Raw genomic sequence first — 21414 nt, forward strand, 5'->3', positions numbered from 1 at the left:
TTGATTCTATTTAGTTGCCATTGTTTTTACGAGATGTTCTTCCCCTTGACGCTGTTTATTGCCATCGTTCTTGTGTGTCCGTCTCCCCCGATTAGACCGTAAGCCCGTCAAACGGCAGGGACCGTCTCTATCTGTTGCCGACTTGTTCATCCCAAGTGCTTAGTACAGTGCTCTGCACATAGTAAGCGCTCAATAAATACTATTGAATGAATGAATGAATGAATGAGATTCTCTGACAGAGTTGCTTTGAGAAGCAGCGTGGCCTAATGGAAAGAGCATGGCCGGGGCCTCAGAGGACCTGGGTTCTAATCTTAGCTCTGCCACTTGCCTGCTGTATGACCTTGGGCAAGTCACTTCACTTCTCTGTGCCTTAGTTTCCTCATCCCTATAATGGGGATTAAAAATCTGTTCTTCTCAGACTACGACCTGGTTATCTTGCATCTGCCCCGCTGTGCAGTACAGTGCTTGGCACTAAGGGCTTAATAAAATATCCAACTATTAATAATAATGATGGTGGTATTTGCTAAACGCTTACTATGTGCAAAGCACTGTTCTAAGCGCTGGGGGGATACAAGGTGATCAGGTTGTCCCACGTGGGGCTCACAGTCTTCATCCCCATTTTCCAGATGAGGGAACTGAGGCACAGAGAAGTCAAGTGACTTGCCCAAGGTCACCCAGCTGGCAGGCGGCGGAGTCGGGATTCGAACCCATGACCTCTGCCTCCCAAGCCCGGGCTCTTTCCACTGAGCCACGCTGCTTCACTATTATTAGCATATTACTCGAGTCAGGAAAGTAATGGAGAAGGACAGACTTCTCAGATACTCTACTCTAGAGTCAGCCCCACAGCCGCCGAGTGATTTTCGATCAGAACCAAATCTTGCTGTCCAAAATCATCCGGGAAGGGAGAAGAGAGCCTATTTTCTCCTGCCTGCTCCCCAGGGGAATACATTGCTATACCTTCCTGGAACCAAATGGGAAGAATTGAACTGAAGAGACTTTGCATTTGTCTTAATCACTGTCTGATGAAGTTACTAATGACCTGTGAAATGGCCCCAAAGAAGAGGCATTGGGAGGAGAAAATGCACAATTGGACTGAATAGATGGAAAGTGATGGAGGGCAAAGGTCTTCGATAAAACTCCCTGGATTTAATGGTAAAAATAACCAGATGTGAAAATGTTTTTTCGTTATTATGTGTTTCTTCCCAAGTGGAAGATACGTATTGAAATCACAGTATCCAACTAGTGACGATCTGAGGCAGGTAGTACTAGTAGAAATGTTAAATTAATGTTAATGGAGAGAATGAGAGACTATAGAGGTGACAATTGGACAAAGTCCCTGGCCCTCACGGGGTGGGGGCCGGGAGCACTCATGGTCAAATTCCCAATTTGCAATGTGGAAACAAAGTGAGAGGGAGGTGGAGGGCTTCCCCGTAATCCTGCCACAAGCCTGAGATTAGGGTTCATGTTTCCTGCCTCCAAGTTCAGCGCTCTTCCTCTAGTCCATGCTGTTACCTTTGTTGCCAAACCTGGTTTTTCCAACATTTCTGCATATATACCACAGGAACAACAAAGTCATACCTCTGTTTTCGATTTCTCCTTTTTTTCTTTTTAGTTCTTTTGCTGTTTTATTTGCCACCAGTTCGGAAATCACTTCCAAACTTATGTTATATTGTTTCTGATTGATGGCCATTCTTCCGGGCAGGCAGGACCGTTGTTTTAGGAATTAAACATTGATGACACATACATTTGCCCAGCGATAATGCTGACAATTGTATGAATAATAACCAAGCCATTGCCCTAATCACCCAGAAAAGCAATGAATGCTTAAAGCTACTCACAGAATGGAAGTATGACATGATCTGACATGCTGGGCATGAACGCAAGACTAGATTGTTTTCTTTTCCTCTTTTCTTTGAGTTAAACGATGTACATTTTATAGGACTTTCGGCAACCCATGAAAATGAAAGTCCACTCAGACAAAAGCAATTTAGACATGACCTGGATCCCTACTAAATAGTTTTATTTCTGAAGCTACTCTGTGTGCTGTCCTAATAATGTTTTTATCACAATATGTTTTCCTTTTAGTGTATTATTTGGTTTGGACTGCCCTGAGGAGCCTCAGCCTGCTTTTGTATTTGTTTTCTAGTAAATACTTATTATATGCTAGTAAGTGCACTATTACTGCATTAGATGATATTATCAGTTAAATTAAAGGATACAGCTCCTCAACTCAAAGAGCTTACTCTCTAAAAAACAAGGCTGTTCTTAGGCTATACCTGCACAGCAAAAAAAAAAAAAAAACCACAAAAAAAAACCTTTAGGGCCTGGTGGACTGCATTGATCCGATTAGCCATAGCGTGATCTGAACTCTACGGACTAGAGCTAGTCAAAACAAAAGAATTTAGGAGGGCTGGTTCTCACACATATAGACCTAATTCAGTGATCTTTTTAAAGAGATTTCACTTATTTTGCTTTTATTCTTGGAGAGGAGAAAGAATAAATTGTAAGGAAGGGAAGCAGTTTACCAGAGGAGAAGGGACACTGGAGGCAGGGAGAAGAGGATGTAAAGGCAAAGGGGGAGTTGTTGAGAGGAGAAGAGGGCTGAGGAAAGATTAAGACAGAAAGAAAAGAAAGGAATCAGAGAACAACATAAAGACAGACATGAGAGGTAAGGTCAGTAAAATGGATGATTTGATCCCCATGATCCCCACAGTACAGTCATGCCCCAACTACTGAGGAAGGCATGATCTATTTATTTTTTTATTTATTGTTAGGCATTTGTTAAGCGCTTACTGTATCCCAGGCACTGTAATAATAATGGCATTTGTTAAGCGCTTACTATGTGCAGAGCACTGTCCTAAGCACCGGGGGGGATACAAGGTGATCAGGTTGTCCCATGTGGGGCTCACAGTCTCCAGCCCCATTTTACAGATGAGGTAACTGAGGCACCGAGAAATGAAGTGACTTGCCCAAGGTCACACGGCTGACAAGCGGCGGAGCGGGGATCAGAACGCTTGACCCTTGACCTCTGACTCCCAAGCCCGGGCTCTTTCCACTGAGCCACGCTGCTTCTGTTACTGTACTAATTCACTTCACTGTACTACTTGCTGTGCTACTACTTCACTGTACTAATTGCTGGGGGAGATACAAACTAATCCGGTTGGACAGTCACATGTGAGGCTCACAGTCTTAATCCCCATTTTACAAATGAGGAAACTGAGGCAGGGGCCCAAATGAAAGAGCATGGGCCTGGGAGTTAGAGGACTCACATTCTAATCCTGACTCTACCACTTGCCTGCTGTGTGACCTTAGGTATGTCACAGCGTCTCTGGCCTTAATGTCCTCATCTGTAAAATGGGGTTAAAATACCTGTTTTCCCTCCCCCTTAGACTGAGCGCCGCATGTGGCACAGGAACTATATCTGATGTGATGATTTTGCATCCGTTCTAGCGCTTGGCACCTAGCAAGCACTTAACAAAAACCACGATTAGTATTTCGAATGCCTCCAAAAGTAAAGAAGCGATCTGGGGCCGTTTATCCCCAGGGAAGACTGAGTCCCTGCCGCTCCCCTTAGCCACAACCAGCAGGGCACGACCTCTTAGATCTTCCAACGATGGGAGGCGGGGCTGCTGCTCCCTTGGGATCCTGGGGAGACAGTCAACTAGGATTCCTACTCCATCAAAACTGAACACATTTAGGTGCTTACTACTTCTGTTTGTTCTTTTTGTTTTTGTTCTTTCAGGTAATATCAAGATTATCCAACAAGTCTACACTATCCCAGGTATGCATTTAAAGTGGTGTTTGGTTTACTGAATGACGGAAATGGAACATCCCCTTTGACCTCCCTGCCTCCAGCTTCTCCCACCTTCAGTCCATGTTTCACTTTGTTCTCTGGTTCATTTTTTTAAAACAGCAAAAAGCAAAACATTCTGCAGACATCTCCCCACTTCTCAGAAAGCCTCCAGCAGTTACCCGGCCCTCTCTCCGTCAGACAGAAATTCCTTACCGTCAGCTTTAAGGCTCTCAGTCAGCTCCCCCCTTCATACCTCACTCACTCGTCTCCCACTAGAAACCAGCCTGTACACTTTGCTCCTTTAATACTAGCATACGCATTTTGCCTCACTCTCCCACTTCCTCTTTTCTGCCTGGAATTCCCTCCCCCTTCCTATGTGAACCACCACTTTACTCCCCATCTTCAAAGCCCTACTAAATTCATAGACCTTCTGGGACTAATCCTTCCCCTCCTCAGCCCATTTTCCCCACTGTATCTATTATATCACATTATGCGCACTTCTCACATTATAAGCACTTTGGTACTCACTCCCCTCCCACCTCAGCAGTACTTATGTCTATATCTTCATACTTGGTTGATTTTCCTACCTGTAATAAATTGTAATGTCTGTCTCCTCACTGGATTATTAGCTCCTTGTGGGCAGGGATAATGTTTACCTACTCTGTTGTAGGACCCAATTTGCTTAGTACCATGCTCTGCAACTAGTAGGTGCCCAATCAATCATATTGATTTTGGCATAGTGGATAGAACATGGGTGTGGGAGTCAGAAGGTCATGGGTTCTAATCCCAGCTCCACCACTTGTCTGCCGTGTGACCTTGAGCAAGTCACTTCATTTCTCTGTGCCTCAGTTACCTCATCTGTAAAATGGGGATTGAGACTGTGAGCCTCACAAGGGACAGGGACTATCCCCCACGTGGCTCAGTGGAAAGAGCACGGGCTTTGGAGTCAGGACTCATGAGTTCGAATCCCAGCTCTGCCACTTGTCGGCTGTGTGACTGTGGGCAAGTCACTTAACTTCTCTGTGCCTCAGTTCCCTCATATGTAAAATGGGGATTAAGACTGTGAGCCCCACGTGGGACAACCTGATTCCCCTATGTCTACCCCAGCGCTTAGAACAGTGCTCGGCACATAGTAAGCGCTTAACAAATACAAATATCACCCAATCTCCCGCACCCCAGCGCATAGTACAGTGCCTGGCACGTAGTAAGGACCTAGCAAATACCATTATTATCATTATTATTACTGTGTTCAGAGCACTGTACTTGCACATAGTAAGCACTTAACAAATATCATCCTTATTATTATTAATGTGTGTGGAGTCCTATATTTATTAATGTGTATGGGGTCCTATACTAAGCATTGGGGAGAGTACAAACAACTACCCAACACAAATTCCCTGCCCACAAGGAGCTTAGAGTCTAGAGGGAGAGACAGACATTAATGTAAATGAATAAATTATTTGATAAGAACATAAGGGCTGTGGGCAGGAGGGTGAATAAAGGAAGCAGAGCAAGTCAGTGTAACACAGAAAGGAATGGGAAAAGAGAAAATGAGGTCTTAGGGAAGGCCTCTTGGAGAAGATGTGCCCCCAATAAGGCTCTGAAGGTGGGGAGAGTAATTGTCTGTCAGATAGGAAAAGGAAGGGCATTCCAGACCAGAGGCAGGACATGGGCGAGAGGATGGTGGAAAGATAAATGAGATCGAGGTACAGTAAGTAGGTTGGCTTTAGAGGAGCAAAAAATGGGCGGGCGAGTAGCAAGATGAGCTAAGAATGGGCAAGGTGATTGAGCGCTTTAAAGCTGATGGTAAGGAGTTTCTTTTTGATGCAGAAGTGGATGGGTAGCCACTGGAGGTTCTTGAGGAGTGGGGAAACATGGACTGAATGTTTTCGTACAAAGATGATCTGGGCAGCAGAGTGAAGTATGGACTGGAGAGGAAGAGACAGGAGGCAGGGAAATCAGCAAGGAGGGTGCTACAATAATCAAGGTAGGATAGGTTAAGTGCGTGGATTGGCTTAGTGGAATGAGCCCAGGCTGGGAGTCTGAAGGTCCTAGGTTCTAATCCCGGCTCTGCTACTTGTCTGCTGTGTGACCTTGGGCAAGTCACTTTACTTCTCCGGGCCTCAGTTCCCTCCTATGTAAAATGGGGATTAAAAGTGTGAGCCCCACACATGGGACAACCTGATCACCCTGTATCTATCAGCGCTTAGAACAGTGCTTGGCCCATAATAATAATGTTGGTATTTAGTAAGAGTTTAACAAATACCATCATCATTATCATTATCATCAGGTTTGGCTGGAGAAGAAAGCATGGATTTTAGCAGTGTTGCGAAATTGAACCGACAGGATTTAGTGATGGATTGAATAGGTGGTTCGAATAAGAGAGAGAGAGGAGTTGAGGATAACACCAAGGTTATAGGCTTGTGAGACAGAAAGATGGTGGTGCTGTCCACAGTGATGGGAAAGTCATGGGGAGGACAGGGTTTGGGTGGGAAGATGAGTTCTGTTTTGGACATGTTAAGTGTGAGACGACGGCAGAACATCCAAATAGAGACGTCTTGAAGGCAGGAGGCAATGTGAGACTTCAGAGAGGGAGAGAGATCAGGGCTGGAGATATAGATTTGGGAATCATCCTCATAGAGGTGGTAGTTGAAGCCATGGGAGTGAATGAGTTCTCCATGGGAGTGGGGGTAGATGGAGAATAGAAGGGGACCCAGAGCTGAACCTTGAGGGCAATCCACAGTTAGGGGGTGGGAAGCAGAGGAGGAGCCCGCAGAAGAAGTACAGTGCTTTGCACACAGTAAACGGTCAATAGGTACAATTGGATGAATCCATGAAAGACACTGAGAATGAGGGCCCAGAGAGATAGGAGGAGATCCAGGAGAGAACAGTGTCAGTGAAGCTGAGGTTGGATAATATTTCCAGGAAAAGGATGTGGTTGACAGGGTCGAAGGCAGCTGAAAAGTTGAAGAGAATTAAGATGAAGTAGAGGTCGTTGGATTTAGCAAGAAGGAAATAATTTGTGACCTTAGAGAGGGAGGTCTCTGTGGAGTGAAGGGGGAAGAAGCCAGATTGGAGGGGGTCAAGAAGAGAATTGGAGGAGAGAAACTTGAGATAGCGGTTGTAGAAAACTTGCTGAAGGAGTTTGGAGAGGAATGGTAGGTGGGAGATGGGGTGAAAACTGGAGGGAACTGTGAGGTCAAGGGAGGATTTTTTTAGGATGGGAGACATGAGCAAGTTTAAAGGCAGTGGGAAAGAAACCACTGGAGAGCCAACAGTTGAAGATGACAGTCAGGGACGAGGCAAGTATATTGATAAGGTGAGAGGGGATGGGGTCGGATGCGCAGGTGGAGGGGGGAGATTTTGAGAAAAGGCAGGAGATCTCCTTTTGAGATACTTCTGGAAAGGATGGGAGAGTTGAAGAAGAAGAAGGAGGGAGGGTCTAGAGAGGAATAGGGGACATTTTAGAGAGTTCATGCCTGATAGATTCAATTTTCTCAATAAAGAAGGTAGGCAGGTCATTAGAGGAAAGGGATGCAGGAGACTGGGGGATAGAGAGCTTGAAGAGGGAGTTATATGTCTGGAACAACTGGCAATGGCAATGGTATCGGTGTCGGTAAGGATGGAGAAATATTTTTGCCAGGCAGAGGAGAGGGCAGGGTTAAAGTACGCAAGGATGAACTTGGGGTGGATGAGGTCGGCCTGATATTTGGATTTCTGCCAGCAGCGCCCTGCGGCTCTTGCACAGGAGTGAAGGAAGCAGACTGCTGAGATGAACCGGGGCTGTGGGTTAGTGGTACGAGATTGACAAAGGGATAAGGGACTGAGACATTTGAGCTCAGTGGAGAGGGTGGTGTTGAGTTCATCGGTTTGGTCACCAAGAGAAGGTAGTTTGTGTCCGGAGGCTAAATGGGGCGTGATGACTTGAGAAAGTTGGATGGGGTCAGAAAGGTTGGAGGTCTCTATCAGGAAACAGGAGAGCTTAATGAATATCGTTGATAGTAATAGCGGTGGATAGAGTACAGACCTGGGAGTCAGAAGGTCATGAGTCTAATCCCACTTCTGCCTCTTACTACTGTGTGACCTAGGGCAAGTCACTTAACTTTTCGGTACCTCATTTGACCTCATCTGTAAATTGGGGATGGAGACTTTGAGCCCCACTTGGGAGAGGAACTGTGTCCAACCTGATTTGCTTGTATCCACCCCAGTGCTTAATGCAGTGCCTGGCACATAGGAAGCGATTAACAAATGCCACAATTATTACCCGGCACTGCCACTTGGCAGCCGTGTGACTGTGGGCAAGTCACTTAACTTCTCTGTGCCTCAGTTACCTCGTCTGGAAAATGCGCCTCACGTGGGACAACCTGATTACCCTGTATCTACCCCAGCGCTTAGAACAGTGCTCTGCACATAGTAAGCGCTTAACAAATACCAACATTATTATTATTATCATTACTGAGTGTCCACTTTGTGGAGGGCACTGTATTAGGTGCTTGGGAAGTACAGACTAACAGAGTGACATGTACCCTGCACAATAGCTGCTTACATGCTAGTGGTGGAGACAGTCATAAAAAAATTTACAACTAGAGAGTCAAAATAAATTGACTGAGCAGACATATATACAGATTGAATGCTAAGGAGGGTATAAATGAGTTCATAAGGTAACAAAAGAGCCTGGGGCCATTCCTACTCTGTTGGAGGTTTTAATTAGTTTGATTTTTCACAATCCCTTCCCGCAGAATTCTCACTGATTTCCTGAAGGTAGGGGATTTACCCCCTTGAACTCTACAGAAAGTTTATTTTGTTGACGGGCAGGGGAAGGATCACCACAGTGGCAGGTGGGAGTAAGTCTGAAGCAACAGTGGCCACACTATCAATACTTGATGGAATGAGGTTTTGATTCCTTTCTAAAAACAATGTCTGGGCTCGTGTCCACACATGTCCATACAAGTTCTTTCTTTAAGGAAGAAACATTTTGAAATCGGTGCATCCGATTTGAGCAGCCAAATAGTGTTTAAACGTTTCCACAGTTCCACCAGGGGACGCACTCCTCCATAGTAATATCGGGTAGAAACGTTTTGAGGTAGTGTATTTATCCTCTTAGGGCAAAGTATTTTCAACAGTTCCCTTCCATTTTGGAAAAGAAAAACTGCAACGGTATTTAGGGAATAAACCTTTTGGCTAATGAAACATCGAGCACGTAAAATAATTTCTGTGTCCAAAATGTGCCGCCGAACTGCATAATGAAATCTTACCTGTGAGAAAAATACTCAGTCGTGTCCTAGTAGTGTGAGAACGACTCCATAAATAAATGAAAACCTGCTTTCTCCATTTTGCACTGACCTAGGACTGTCCCCCCAGCCCCCCAGTAGCCAAATAGGGAAGCAGCCAAAGGGGCCCACCGAATGAACGGAACTTTCAGAAAAGGCAAACTTTTATCGGAATTGGGGGTGACAGACTTGGACCGATAACCATTAGGATTTGACAAATGGTTTCTAGGATTCAATAGGGAAATTTGGGATTTAACATTAAGAAATCTAGTGCAAGGAAGCACTCGCAGTGTGGGCTAAAGGATAGAGTTACGGGCCTGTGAGTCAAAGGACTTGGGTCTAATCCCAGCTCCACCACTTGCCTGTGACTTGGGCAAGTCGCTTAACTTCTCAGTGCTTCTTTTTCCTCATCTGTCAAATGGAGATGAAATAACTCTTCTCTTTCCCAGCCCCAAGTGGGCAGGGACTGTGTCCAACCTGATTATCTTGTATCTACCCCAGCTCTTAGTACAGTGCTTGGCGTGGAGTAAGTGCTTAACAAATACCACGATTATTATTATTGAAGTGCTTTCTAGTCCAGGAGTTTGTCAGCCCTGCATTTCTGCATTCCAAGGAACTAATTTCATGGAATAGAGATGAACCTGTACCGAGAGAAGGTGTTAAAGAACTAATGCAAGGCAAAACAAAAAATTCTCACCATCCAAAATGTGCAAGGGAGTTACTGGATCCCAATAAGTACTATTTAGTGGGGAGCCGGGATCAGCAGGGACCAACCTACTGAATACAGACTAGCCTCTCTCCTCACAGAACTCCCTCAAGTACAGATGAGAAATAAACTTCATAGGAACTTGAAGACCTGCAAAATGAATAATCTGCCTGTGTATTTTGTAGAAATCTGAAACTATCCCTCTCTGGTCTGTAAACTCCTTGTGGGCCGGGATTGTGTCAACCAAATCTGTTATATTGTACTCTCCCAAGATTGATGGACTGATTGTCCATTTACTAATTTAGACGGAGCCCAAGGGAAATGGCAGCATAAACAAGAGACTCCCATCCATTGTGGAAGATGAAGAGGAAGAGGAAGGGGAAGAGGAGGAGACAGCATCCCTCTCCCCGATCCACACCAGAGATGGGATCTCCTTCCACAACAAGAAGATTGGAAGCAATAAGAGTTACCTTGGGATAAGCTTGAAACAGTTGACCTCAGGAACAGTACCCTTTCACTCACCAATCAGAGTCTGCAGCTCAAACCCTGCCAGAACCAGACACGAAACTGAACTCCATTACCATAGCAGAAGAGGAGAGAAAAACCTAAAGTTACATCTTTCGACCCTGAATAGCATCAGACCTCCCGACCTCAGTCCAAGGTAAGCTTTTTTCACTTAGCACTCAATTTATTCAGGGTAACAAGGTTGGAGGTGAATCACTCGTAGCCTTTTTCACAAATAATAGCCTCTTGATGACTGTTTTTGTCTGCATGTACATGGGGCGATGCTAATGGCAGGGTAAAAATAATTTTGCAGAATGCACTTGTTTCTTATAGGCCTTGTTGCCATGGCACACATTATCCAGTTAATGTAGGAGAGTTTGATGCTAGTACTCAGAAGGGTGAGGGTGAGCTGATGCAGACTGGCTAGCTGTACAGGCCTTGTCGGGGCAGGGGGGTGGTGTGGGAAGAACCTTCAAGAGTGGCCCATAAATTGGCTTAAGAGCTGCTGCCTGGGGTGATTGCTAAGGTCTGTGTTGCCCCCCTCCCTTCTGCCATCTTGCCTGGACTCCTGGGACTGTGCTAAACGTCCGTGGTTTAACAGTGGAATGAGGGGTTAGGGCAGAGGTAGTGGAGTCCTAGACAGGATGATCACATAATACACGGCTTCAAAGATGTGCTTCTCTCGGCACGGGGCAAACCCCGGTCAGGTTAGTTTGACACCCAGTGTTATACAGTATTTGCTATGGCAGATTATTGCTATTGTTTTTGTCTGTCTGTCTCCCCCGATTAGACTTTAAGCCCGTCAATGGGCAGGGACTGTCTCTATCTGTTACCGAATTGTACATTCCAAGCGCTTAGTACAGTGCTCTGCACATAGTAAGCACTCAATAAAAACTACTGAATGAATGAATGGCAGGTAAGAATCAGAATTTTCTGCAGGAAAATTTCTTCCACAGATTGCTCTTGGGCTGTGTAGAAACTATCGTTGTGTCAGGTTCCTACCTTCCTTTCCTTTACCATTTCATATGGCATTTAATATTTGTGAATGCTCCAGAGGACAGTACAGTGGCATTTTGGGATGTACAATACTAGAGGCTCTGGAAGCCCTCGCCCTTGAATAGACTTCTCCAATCTAACATCACTGACAGGGATCAGCGGGCCAAAAAGCTTTCACTTGTGTCCCCTCCAGAGGCTGCTGGCCAGTGTGGCAAATTATATCGTGTGGGGATTCATTACACTCTCTTAAATCTTCAGAGAAGTCGTGTGATAGGGTTATGCTTTCTGATTCTCTCAGTGCAAAGATTGCAAAGCAGCTGAAGTTGGATTTGTAATCATTTGTGTCGTTTGTCCCGAAAACACTCCAGGGAGGCAGGAAGGAGCTGGTATGTCCATTTTACAGGTGGATAAACTGAGCCAAAGAAAAGCTGCCTGGCTTTTTCCTTGGACTGACACTGCCTGCAGAGATTGAAACATGGTAGAAATAGAAAAGCCTTGCCTGTTTCCAAAACAGGGATGGCAGCCCTTGTATCTGAAATGGTTAAGGCTGTGGATGATCGGTATCGTTTTAAGCTTTACTCTGGTAGTTAATAATAATTGCGGTATTTAAGTGTTTCCTAATGTTTCAGGCACTCTGCTAAGCACTGGGGTAGATACAAGATAATCCTTTACACCCCCTGGCCCTCAGTGAGGTGCACAGTATAAGGGAGAGGAAGAATAGGTAGTGAATCCCCATTTTACAGATGAGGAAACTGAGGCTCCACAGCAGGCAAGGGGAGGAGCTGGAATTAAAACCCTGATTCCCAGGCCCGAGCTCTTTCCACTAAGCTTTACAGTCAAAACCCTCTACATGATCATTTTAGGGTGGTTCTGCTGGTATAACCCTAGGCCAGTCAAACAGGCTCAGTGAATGAGGCATCCATCAAGCCTCCCTGGGAAGGCTTAAAACACAAGAAACAAGTCGTTTAGGACATTTGGAAGAAAATGACTACCAACAAAGGAAGAATTATGGTTCTCCGAGAGGCAATTGACCCTGACTATAAATAAAAAATGATCGTATCTTAGTCTGAAATGATGTACCTAATTTCTCCACTGGGAACAATGAAGTGGTTAAATTAGTAATGGAGAAGGAGCACTTCCTAAGGTCACAGATTTCAATCCACCATCAATTAATGGCTGAAATTAAGTTATTCATTCTTAGTCCTTTGCCACATTCGTAAGTTATAATGATTATGGTATTTGTTTAGTGCTTACTATGTGCCAAGCACTGTATTAAGAGCTGGTGTAACTACAAGTCAATGAGGTCCCACATGCGGCTCACAGGCTAAGTAGGAGGGAGAACAGGTATTGGATCCTCATTTTACAGATGAGGTAACAGGCACAGAGAAGCTAAGTGACTTATTCAAGACCACACAGCAGGTAGGAGGCAGAGCTGGGATTGGAACCCAGGTCCTCTGGCTCCCAGGCCCATCCTCCTTCCACTATGTTATTATATTTAAACACTACATGGGAAATATAGTTCATTATGAAAAACATCCCAGGCCAGATTCTACCCCTTTCAAGGCCTTAAGGTAGTGGCCTTCTGGCCTAAAATAATTCACAAGTGAGCTATTTGCTTCCTTCAATCAATCGGTGTATTTACTGCGTGCTTATTATGTGCAGAGCACTGTACTAAGCACTTGGGAAAGTCTAATACAACAGAGTTAGCAGAAATATTCCCTTTTCCTTCTCACAAGTAGTGACAGGATCCACTTTGGAAATCGCTTCCAGTGATTTCCTGGTTAATTCTCATGGCTTCCCGGGTAACAGGTCTCTTATTTTCTTCTGGTCTCCATTTTATAGTTAGAGAACAAAAGGCTTACCTAAGTTTCCCAGTTTATCACATGAGCGTGGCGTAGTGGATAGAGCACGGGCCTGGGAGTCAGAAGGTCATGGGTTCTAATCCCGACTCCACCACTTGTCTACTGTGTGACCTTGGACAAGTCACTTAACTTTCTGTGCCTCAGTTACCTTATCAGTAAAATGGGGATTGAGACTGTGAGCCCCACATGGTACAGGGACTGTGTCCAATCCAATTTGCTTGTATCCACCCCAGCGTTTAACACAGTGCCTGGCCCATAGTAAGTGCTTAACAAATACCATTATTATCCTATGTAGGGCATTGTATTAGACCCTTTAGAGAGTACCAAAGGAACATATTGCAGAGTCCAAGGCTAGCTGTGGGGAGCAAGGTCAGGGTTGCCAAGATTCTGAAATTTAGAATATCAAAATGTTTTCTAGAACTACACATCCCTAAGCAGAATTTTTAAAAATCTTAAATGAGTGTTGAAACTAATCCTAAAATACTTGAGTTAAATGAGTTAGAATATTAGACATATAAAATAATCATGCTAGACGTATTCTTCCCCTGTTGGATCCTCCCTCGGCTACTCGCCATTCAGCTTTCACTCCTTGTGAAGGAGAGTGTCGGGCATGAAGATATTCAATGTATTTTGGGGGACAGTCCCTAGGATTACCTATCACTCATTACATCCTGAATTCATCCTACACGGGGGGGCAGAGTTTGCAGTGAAATAATAAAATCCGTCAAATAGATCGGTTTCGCTCTCTACAAGATGGTGAACGAGGTTGCTAAGGGGCCACGAGTAGAGTAACAGAGCTGTCACATCTCCCCGTTCTTTACATGTCTTCTCAGGCAAGGATCCTGCCTGCCAGAGAATTCCTACCTCAGGCACTCTCAAATAAATGGTACCAGCCTTAAATGATTGGCAGAATTCCCAAATGAAGATGAAAGCAAATAGAAAAACCTACAAATGCAACCAACATCCAAGCCCTAAATAGCAACCAACCTGTCAGCAGGTCTAATTGCCACTAACATACATTATTACTATTTAATGAATGCTAGGGATGTGAACAGTGAATTTTTCATCAGCGTGAATTAATATGGCTCTATCTTCTTAAAAGGATGCTCTCTCTGAACAGAAGACCGCTCAGAATGCTATTAGTGGGTCAGACTAGTGGTCCATCCAGTCCAGGGTTCAGTCTCCCAACAGTGGCGACACGATGGCCCAAATGGTTAAGGATTTGCCTTCTATGATCCCTAATTTTTCCTTGGTATTCTTAATGGGATCTTCCGTCCAAGAATGTTTCCAAACCTGTCTTGAGCCAGCTGGTCTTACGTCCTGCCCCATTTTCCTGCGGTACTGATTTCCATATTTTTACGACTTTCTATGGGAAGAAGCGTTTCCCAGAAGAAGTAGTAATTTAGGATTGTCGATGAATAGAATCAAATGTTACTCCAGATGCTATTTCTGCATTTATAGGTATATTCGGTATTGTTCTTCTACAGTGATTCACCTTCACTTCAAAAACCTCCATCTTCACAAGGGCCAATGTTCATACACAATTTTTAAAAACATTTCCTTTTGCTTTGAAACAGGATTGTTGATGGGATTGAAGATGGAAACCAGAATGAGGAGAGTCAGACTTTCGACTTTGGATCCGAGAGAGTCAGGCAGGAGTCCAGGGTATCACCTCCAGTAGGCGGTTAGTTCTCTCTTTAGTCAAACTGCAAAGCATGAAAAGTTATTTCTTGTGTAATGACTGCTTTTTGTCTCTCCACAGTTTCATGTGATTCTCAGAGAGAGAAAATCTCACAAATAACATGAATTGATTGTACTTTGAACTTCAGTTAATGGTCACTCTCATATTCTGCAAGTTACTGTGATATCATTCTAGTGTGTAGGGCAGATGTCCTGCATATTACCCCAAACTGGTGATTCAGGAAATTTATATTTCTGCTATTCATCAGCCATATGGCGCTAGCTGAGAACACTATTTTAAAGAAACAAAATATCAGGAGGCATGTAAGTTTTCTCCCCAGTCCATTTGGTGAATATGGCATGGGGATGTACACTGGACAGCTGGAAGGCCTGAATCAGAGCCAAGAAGGGCAGAGATTAGGAGGCCTAGCCTAAGAAGAACTGCCCAAGGAAGAGAATCTGCCAACCACAATGTCCTTTTTTCCAGGACAGAGTCTGGACCAATAATGGATCTCCCAGTAATGCATCAGTGAGAAGAGACGAGGGGCAGCACATTCATCGGCCACCAATTGGCAGAGTGGCTATTATTATTCTCACAGTTATCACTAATATTGTGATAATAATAATAATAATAAAATGTTAAGAATTTACAGAGCCCACAGAGTGGTAGGGACTGTTACAAGCTGGGAATGAAATCCAAGCTGTGCTCAGCAGATCATAGGAGTACAAAGGTTAGGGGTATCATTCAGTCTTCATTCTTCGATTGTAATTCCCAAAGCCATTGAGTATTTTCCTACCTTAATGCAATTCATTAGTTTTGTGCATTTTCCCTCTTGACAGATGCTGAGATTGGGGCAGCAGTGCTATTTATCAAAGCGGAGGAAACCAAGCAGCAGATAAGCAAACTCAACAGTGAGGTATGGATATTGATTTTGCCAGAGTGAGGTCCTTTTGAGCAATCACACCGTCAAACTTCCTGGTTTATTTTCATGTGTACATGTTAAAGGTTCTCTGATCCTGTTTTAATTTACTGGGGCTTAAAGAAGTCAATTCTGCATAGTGGGATGGTATTGAAATAAGGGAAACGCTTGATAAAAACTCCATTCAGAAAATTCTAACCAAGAGGTTGACTGTGATAATGGGGATAGCGAAGGCAGATCAGGGATGAAATCTGCATGCATCCGGAAGCTTTAATTTGTTGATTAACATCAACCTCCTCACCACCAAATCTGTCTCCTGAGCTGCAAAAAGAGCAGTGCTGTCCTCTGCATGCTATGTTCCTCTCTATTTTCTCACATGGTTTCTAAGATGCAGTCAAATGGCCAAACAGAGAGCACCAGAAGGGTGCTGGAAGGACCAGAATAGTCCAAAAACACATCAGTGAACCCTGGAGGCCTGGTGGGAGTGAGGTTGATTCTATTACAAAAAAAAAAAATCACCTATCATTAAAACATCTATGCAGGGGGACTAAATACTGTACTATGTCAGTGTACCTGGGCTAGCTTCAGACATCTGGCTGTTTTGAGGAAAGAAGAAAAAGTGGTTGCTCTCTCCAGTTGTGAATCGATAGCAGAGTAACGTACTAAGCACTTGGGAGTTCAGTAGATTAGTAAACATGATCCTTGTCCTCAAAGAACATAAAATCTAGTGGGGAAATCCAAAACTCAAATAAATAACAGGGAGAGGATGCAATTGAGTGTGAAAATATATACATATGTCAACCAGGGAGATGAGTACACAAGTGTTTAGGTGTCGCATAAAACTTGAGAAATTAATCATGGAAGATCTCTAGGGGGAGATGAAATTCAGCAGAGCATTGAAGACAGGGAGAGTGGTGGTTTGCTAGTTGTGGAGGAAGGGGTTCCTGGCAAAAGGGAAGATGAGAGTAAAAGGTTGCAGTGGGAAAGAAAAGAACATGGCACAGTGATTTTGTTGGCTTGAGGAGTGAAGTGTGTGATCTGGGAGGTGGGGGAGAGGACTGACAATTAGTAGAGGGAAGAGAGCTGATTAAGTGCCCAAAAACCAATGCTCTAGTTTCTGTTTGATGTGGAGTGGAATGGGCAACCATCAGAAGTTCGTAAGGAGTGGGGAGATGTGTGCGAAACAGTGCTTTAGAAACAGGCAGCAGAGTGAAGTGTGGCCTGGAGTGAGGAGAGACTAGAGGGAGGGAGGTGAGTGAAGAGGCTGATGCAGTCGAGGCAGGATATGTGCTTGGACCAGCATAGTTGCAATTTGGATGAAGAGGAAGGGGTGGATTCTGGAGATACTGTGAAGATACATATTGTAAAGATAGATCCAGCTGGTTTTAGTAATAAATTGAATATAAGGAAAGAGGAGTCAAAAATAATGCCTATGCTGCAGGCTTGAGAGACGGCGGTTGTTAACAGGAATGGGAGGAAAGGATACGAGAGGGGAGACGAGACATCACCCTGAAGGATCTATTTACGCACGCCTTCATTTATATATTACGACGCATAGAGATTCATGCAAGTTCCCCATATTTTTATAGCTTTCCTTTTGGTGGCGGAAATATTATTAGCCATATATAACAGTACTGCACTCTTACGTAATTCGCAAATAAAGGGAGAAAACAAGAGAGTCTTAGAAGAATGTGAGGAGGAAATAGCAGAAGTGCATTAGATCATTCTTGTAAAAAATTGTACATTAAATTTGGAACAAGCATCATTAGCTCACAGAGAATGGCAAAAACACCCAATATCAGGATAAATTAATTGATGTTTTCATGTTTTGGGATGTCCTGCATGAATATTGATGTTTCCTCATTGAATGAAGGCTAATTCTAAATATGAGTAAGCATAAAATATATTAAAAAGCCTATAGAAGGAATATTCTTTCCCACGTGATAAAGATAATTTCTTGAGAGAGAAAAATGTAACTATCCATGTTTCATCATTAATTTCTATTTAAAAGTATAGCAGAGCCAGGAGATTTATGTAATTTCATTAGAAAAACAATTCAAGTATGGAACCATAGCAGGGAAAATGTTTTGTCATTGGCCCAGGATTGTCCGTCTCTGCAAAACTGATAACGTTGGAATTTGAATTAACTTTGAAGAACTCCTGTAGGCTAAAAAGTATGGATAGCTGCATTTGTCCCCTTTTAATGTATTAATTATTTATGATCTAATTAATTTTTATAAATTATTTATTATTTATTTACTAAATGCCAAGCACTATAGTAGTACTGGGGTAGAAACAAAACAAGACAAGTGAGACACAATCTCTCTCCCACACAGGGCTTACCATCTAAGTCAGACAGCGATTAGGTATTGAATCTCCATTTTACAGATAAGGTAACTGAGGCCCAGAGACGTTAAGTGGCTGGCCCCAGACAAGTGGTGAACCGGGGATTAGAACCCAAGTCTTCCAACTTCCCAGCCCATGCTCTTTCCATTGGGATAAAAAGCTTTCAGATGGCACTCTTTATGGTAAAAATCTATCAGGGTGTAAGATTTGATGCACGACTGACAATCCTTTCCGTCTCTTGTACATGTGGGTTGTCCTAATGTCTTTTTTGATTCTGTAACCTGGTGTGACTGTCTTCTCCAAAATCTCACATCTAAAGGAGTCATAGCTCATTAGTAATTGATGCACACCAGACTAGTTCCTAAAACTCTAATGCTCAGGTTGTAACCCCACAGTCAGTTCCACAGCTAGGAACTGGGATATTCTGAACCACTTCCTATGAGTTTGCTGCAGAGTGAATCAACCAGGACTTAGTTGAGGGAAACCCTACTTCAATCCTCTCCTTTTTGGAACGCTAGCCTTTTGTTGGTTGCCGAGTAGATCTTTAAAACTGACACTGTCCTTTGAAAAGGGGGTGAAACTTAATTCTCTCCTTATGGTTCTGTTGCCACTGCCCTCTCCCTCTATTTTGAAGCTGTGAGCCTCCTGAGGAAGAAGAACCAGGATTGTGTCTAATTAGAGAAGCAGCGTGGCTCAGCGGAAAGAGTCGAGGGCTTGGGAGTCAGAGGTCGTGGGTTCTAATCCCCACCCTGCCACTTGTCAGCTGGGTGACTTTGGGCAGGTCACTTCTCTGTGCCTCAGTTCCCTCATCTGGCAAATGGGGATTAAAACTGTGAGCCCCATGTGGGACAACCTGATCACCTTGTATCCCCCCAGCACTTAGAACAGTGCTTTGCGCGTAGTAAGCGCTTAACAAATACCACTATTATTATTATTCCCTTTCCCACTGCTTAGGTGCAGTGCTCTACACACAGCAAGTGCTTAATAAATACGTTAACTACTCCTATGATTACTAATACTAGATAATTTCCTAAAGAACAGTAAGATAGATTATTAAAATGAGAAAAATGATTGAAATAAAAGACATTCTTTTTATGTTAACTGTCCTTTTTATAATATTACCTTGCCTCTGGCACTGGGAACTACAACCTTTGTCCAGCTGTTACCCTGACTAATCCCGATTGGCAGATGAATCCTGCATCCCATTCACACACCCTTAGCCTAAAGATCTTAACCTAATAGAGGTAAGGGAGTCTCAGATTAATTAGCGTGTCGGAAAGAATTCATTAATGAATTTTTTTTTTTCCAATAAAACTCCTTCACAGAAGGAAAATGCTTCTTTGGACCAGGGAAATACATTCAAGCATTGGCAGTGAATGAGAGGCATAGAGTGGAAGCATGGCTTTTCCACAGAACTGGTTGGTTTAGCCCTCCAGATTGCTTCAGTCATCTCTTTTGTGGGGAAGGGTCTTGATATTCACTGAAACAAGCCGTCCCCTCCCCAACACTTACTTGCTTCTTATGGAGGGAGATTGGGATCCTCAGTAAATTCACTGATGTACATCTGAAGGCCTTTTTCCAATGTTCAGGCCAGCTCTGTACATCATAAAGTGGGACATCACCCCAGCCAGAAAAGGAGAGATGAAGGGTATCACTGACTTGGATTGGTACAAGGTTGGGGCTGAGTCTGTCTTCAGGCTCCACCACCTCCATGGTATTGAAAGACACAGATTATCATTAGTTTTGGATTAATTGTAAGAGCCTTCTCATCTTTGGAAGAAGTAGCGACCCTGAAAAATGCAACTTTAGTTTTTTTACCCTTATCAGTTGAGACTCTCTTGGCTTTTGAGCCATTATACTGTCACAAGAGATTGGAAAATAGATGAAGGTAGTAAAAGTGGGACTACTAAATAATGGATTGCTGTAGTTCTGCTAAATGGAATAATGTTGTCTATTAGGGTCTGAGCTTGCAGAAATTCAACAGAATCACACAGATACAGTCTCTGGAGGCAATAACTGATTTCTTTGTATCAGCAGCGTCGAGATGTAATTCTTCTCTAATTATTAAGAGATTTTGGCCTGGGACGGGACTCCTGATTCAATCCCTGCCTCCTAATGTGACCTTGGAAAATCTTAACCTCTCTAGGTTCAGCCCTGGCTGGGTGATTACATTTCTTGTTTGGAAAGATACTAAGATCCACAACTGGAAGGAATTTAAGAACAGAACATTTTCGTCATTTTGGATGATAGATAAGACGAATTTTTGGATGTTTTGAAAAATATAGTCTTTTTCAAGGGGGTGGATCTCATTGAAATTAAACAAATTCTTTGAACTCCATGGTAAATATACAACACAACAAATAACAAATGAAAGATCTAATCGAATGAATCAACATTTGAAACCTGTGGGGGGGAGGGAGGGTGTTTGTTTCAGTACGATTTGCAGGAGAAGGGGAAGAGGCACAGAGTAATTGGTGCCACTAAATTTAGGAAAATTGTGACTAGAAAGGAAATGCAAAACATGTTTGGTAAAAGTAGAATGATGTGAGGCAAGAAATTTTCAAGCTAAGAAGATTATCTTAACAGATGCTTTCCCCATCTGCTTGCTAAATTAACGAAAAGGAAATCACAAAGTTTTTCCCTCGCATCAAATGAAGCCTTGGTGATACCCAAAGCCCACGGCTTATGCAATTATAACAGCAAGTAGGTGAAAGCAAGCTGTGAGTGACTTAGAGATGGGCATATCCACCCATTATTATTATTATTATTATTATTGGAACTCTCTGGTTGCGTCTTCCTTGAAAGGCAAGGAATCCTCAATGGTATTTACTGAGCACTTACCGTGAGCAGAGCACTGTATTAAATGCGCGAGAGTACAACAGAGTTGGTAGACATGCTCTCTGCCCACGACAAGCTTACAATCCAGGGGAGGAGACTTATTACATAAACGCCCTTACAGCAAATTCAGATCTGCATATAGGACATTTATGCAGTGGCAGGAGGCGGTGAATCATTTCAGAAATTGTCACTGAATAATCTGTTTCCCCACAGAGCTGTTATCTTGAAAATTCCCCCCAGCTTTGCAGAGCTGTTCCCAGACACTGGTGCCATCTAAAAAGGGCTAATGCCTTCTAATACTTTGGACGACTAATGAGTAACAGGCTGTATAATGTTCTCCTGTTGGTCATATTCTTCCCCAAGGGCTTAGCCCAGTGCTTCATCCACAGTAAGCATTAAATAATTAAATACCACCAATTGCAGGAGGACAAAATGTAAGGAAAAAATGGTAACCTGAACTGCCTTTGCCAAGTCACAGTCAATCGTATTTATTGAACGC

At 43.5% G+C, this 21414-nt stretch overlaps 1 protein-coding gene across 3 annotated transcripts in view; it reads left to right on the forward strand.

Annotated features, from left to right (window-relative positions):
• KCNH8 (potassium voltage-gated channel subfamily H member 8) overlaps window positions 1-21414 on the forward strand; it is a 256175-nt gene that overhangs the window by 224789 nt on the left and 9972 nt on the right. For all 3 annotated transcript variants that reach the window (XM_029071286.1, XM_029071289.1, XM_029071285.1), the window contains exons 12-15: window positions 3743-3781; window positions 10075-10430; window positions 14709-14815; window positions 15652-15728. In XM_029071286.1, coding sequence (XP_028927119.1) covers window positions 3743-3781; window positions 10075-10430; window positions 14709-14815; window positions 15652-15728 — 579 coding nt within the window. The remainder of the gene's footprint in view (window positions 1-3742; window positions 3782-10074; window positions 10431-14708; window positions 14816-15651; window positions 15729-21414) is intronic.

The sequence above is a fragment of the Ornithorhynchus anatinus genome, chromosome 8 (assembly GCF_004115215.2).
Source record: "Ornithorhynchus anatinus isolate Pmale09 chromosome 8, mOrnAna1.pri.v4, whole genome shotgun sequence".
Taxonomy (NCBI): domain Eukaryota; kingdom Metazoa; phylum Chordata; class Mammalia; order Monotremata; family Ornithorhynchidae; genus Ornithorhynchus; species Ornithorhynchus anatinus.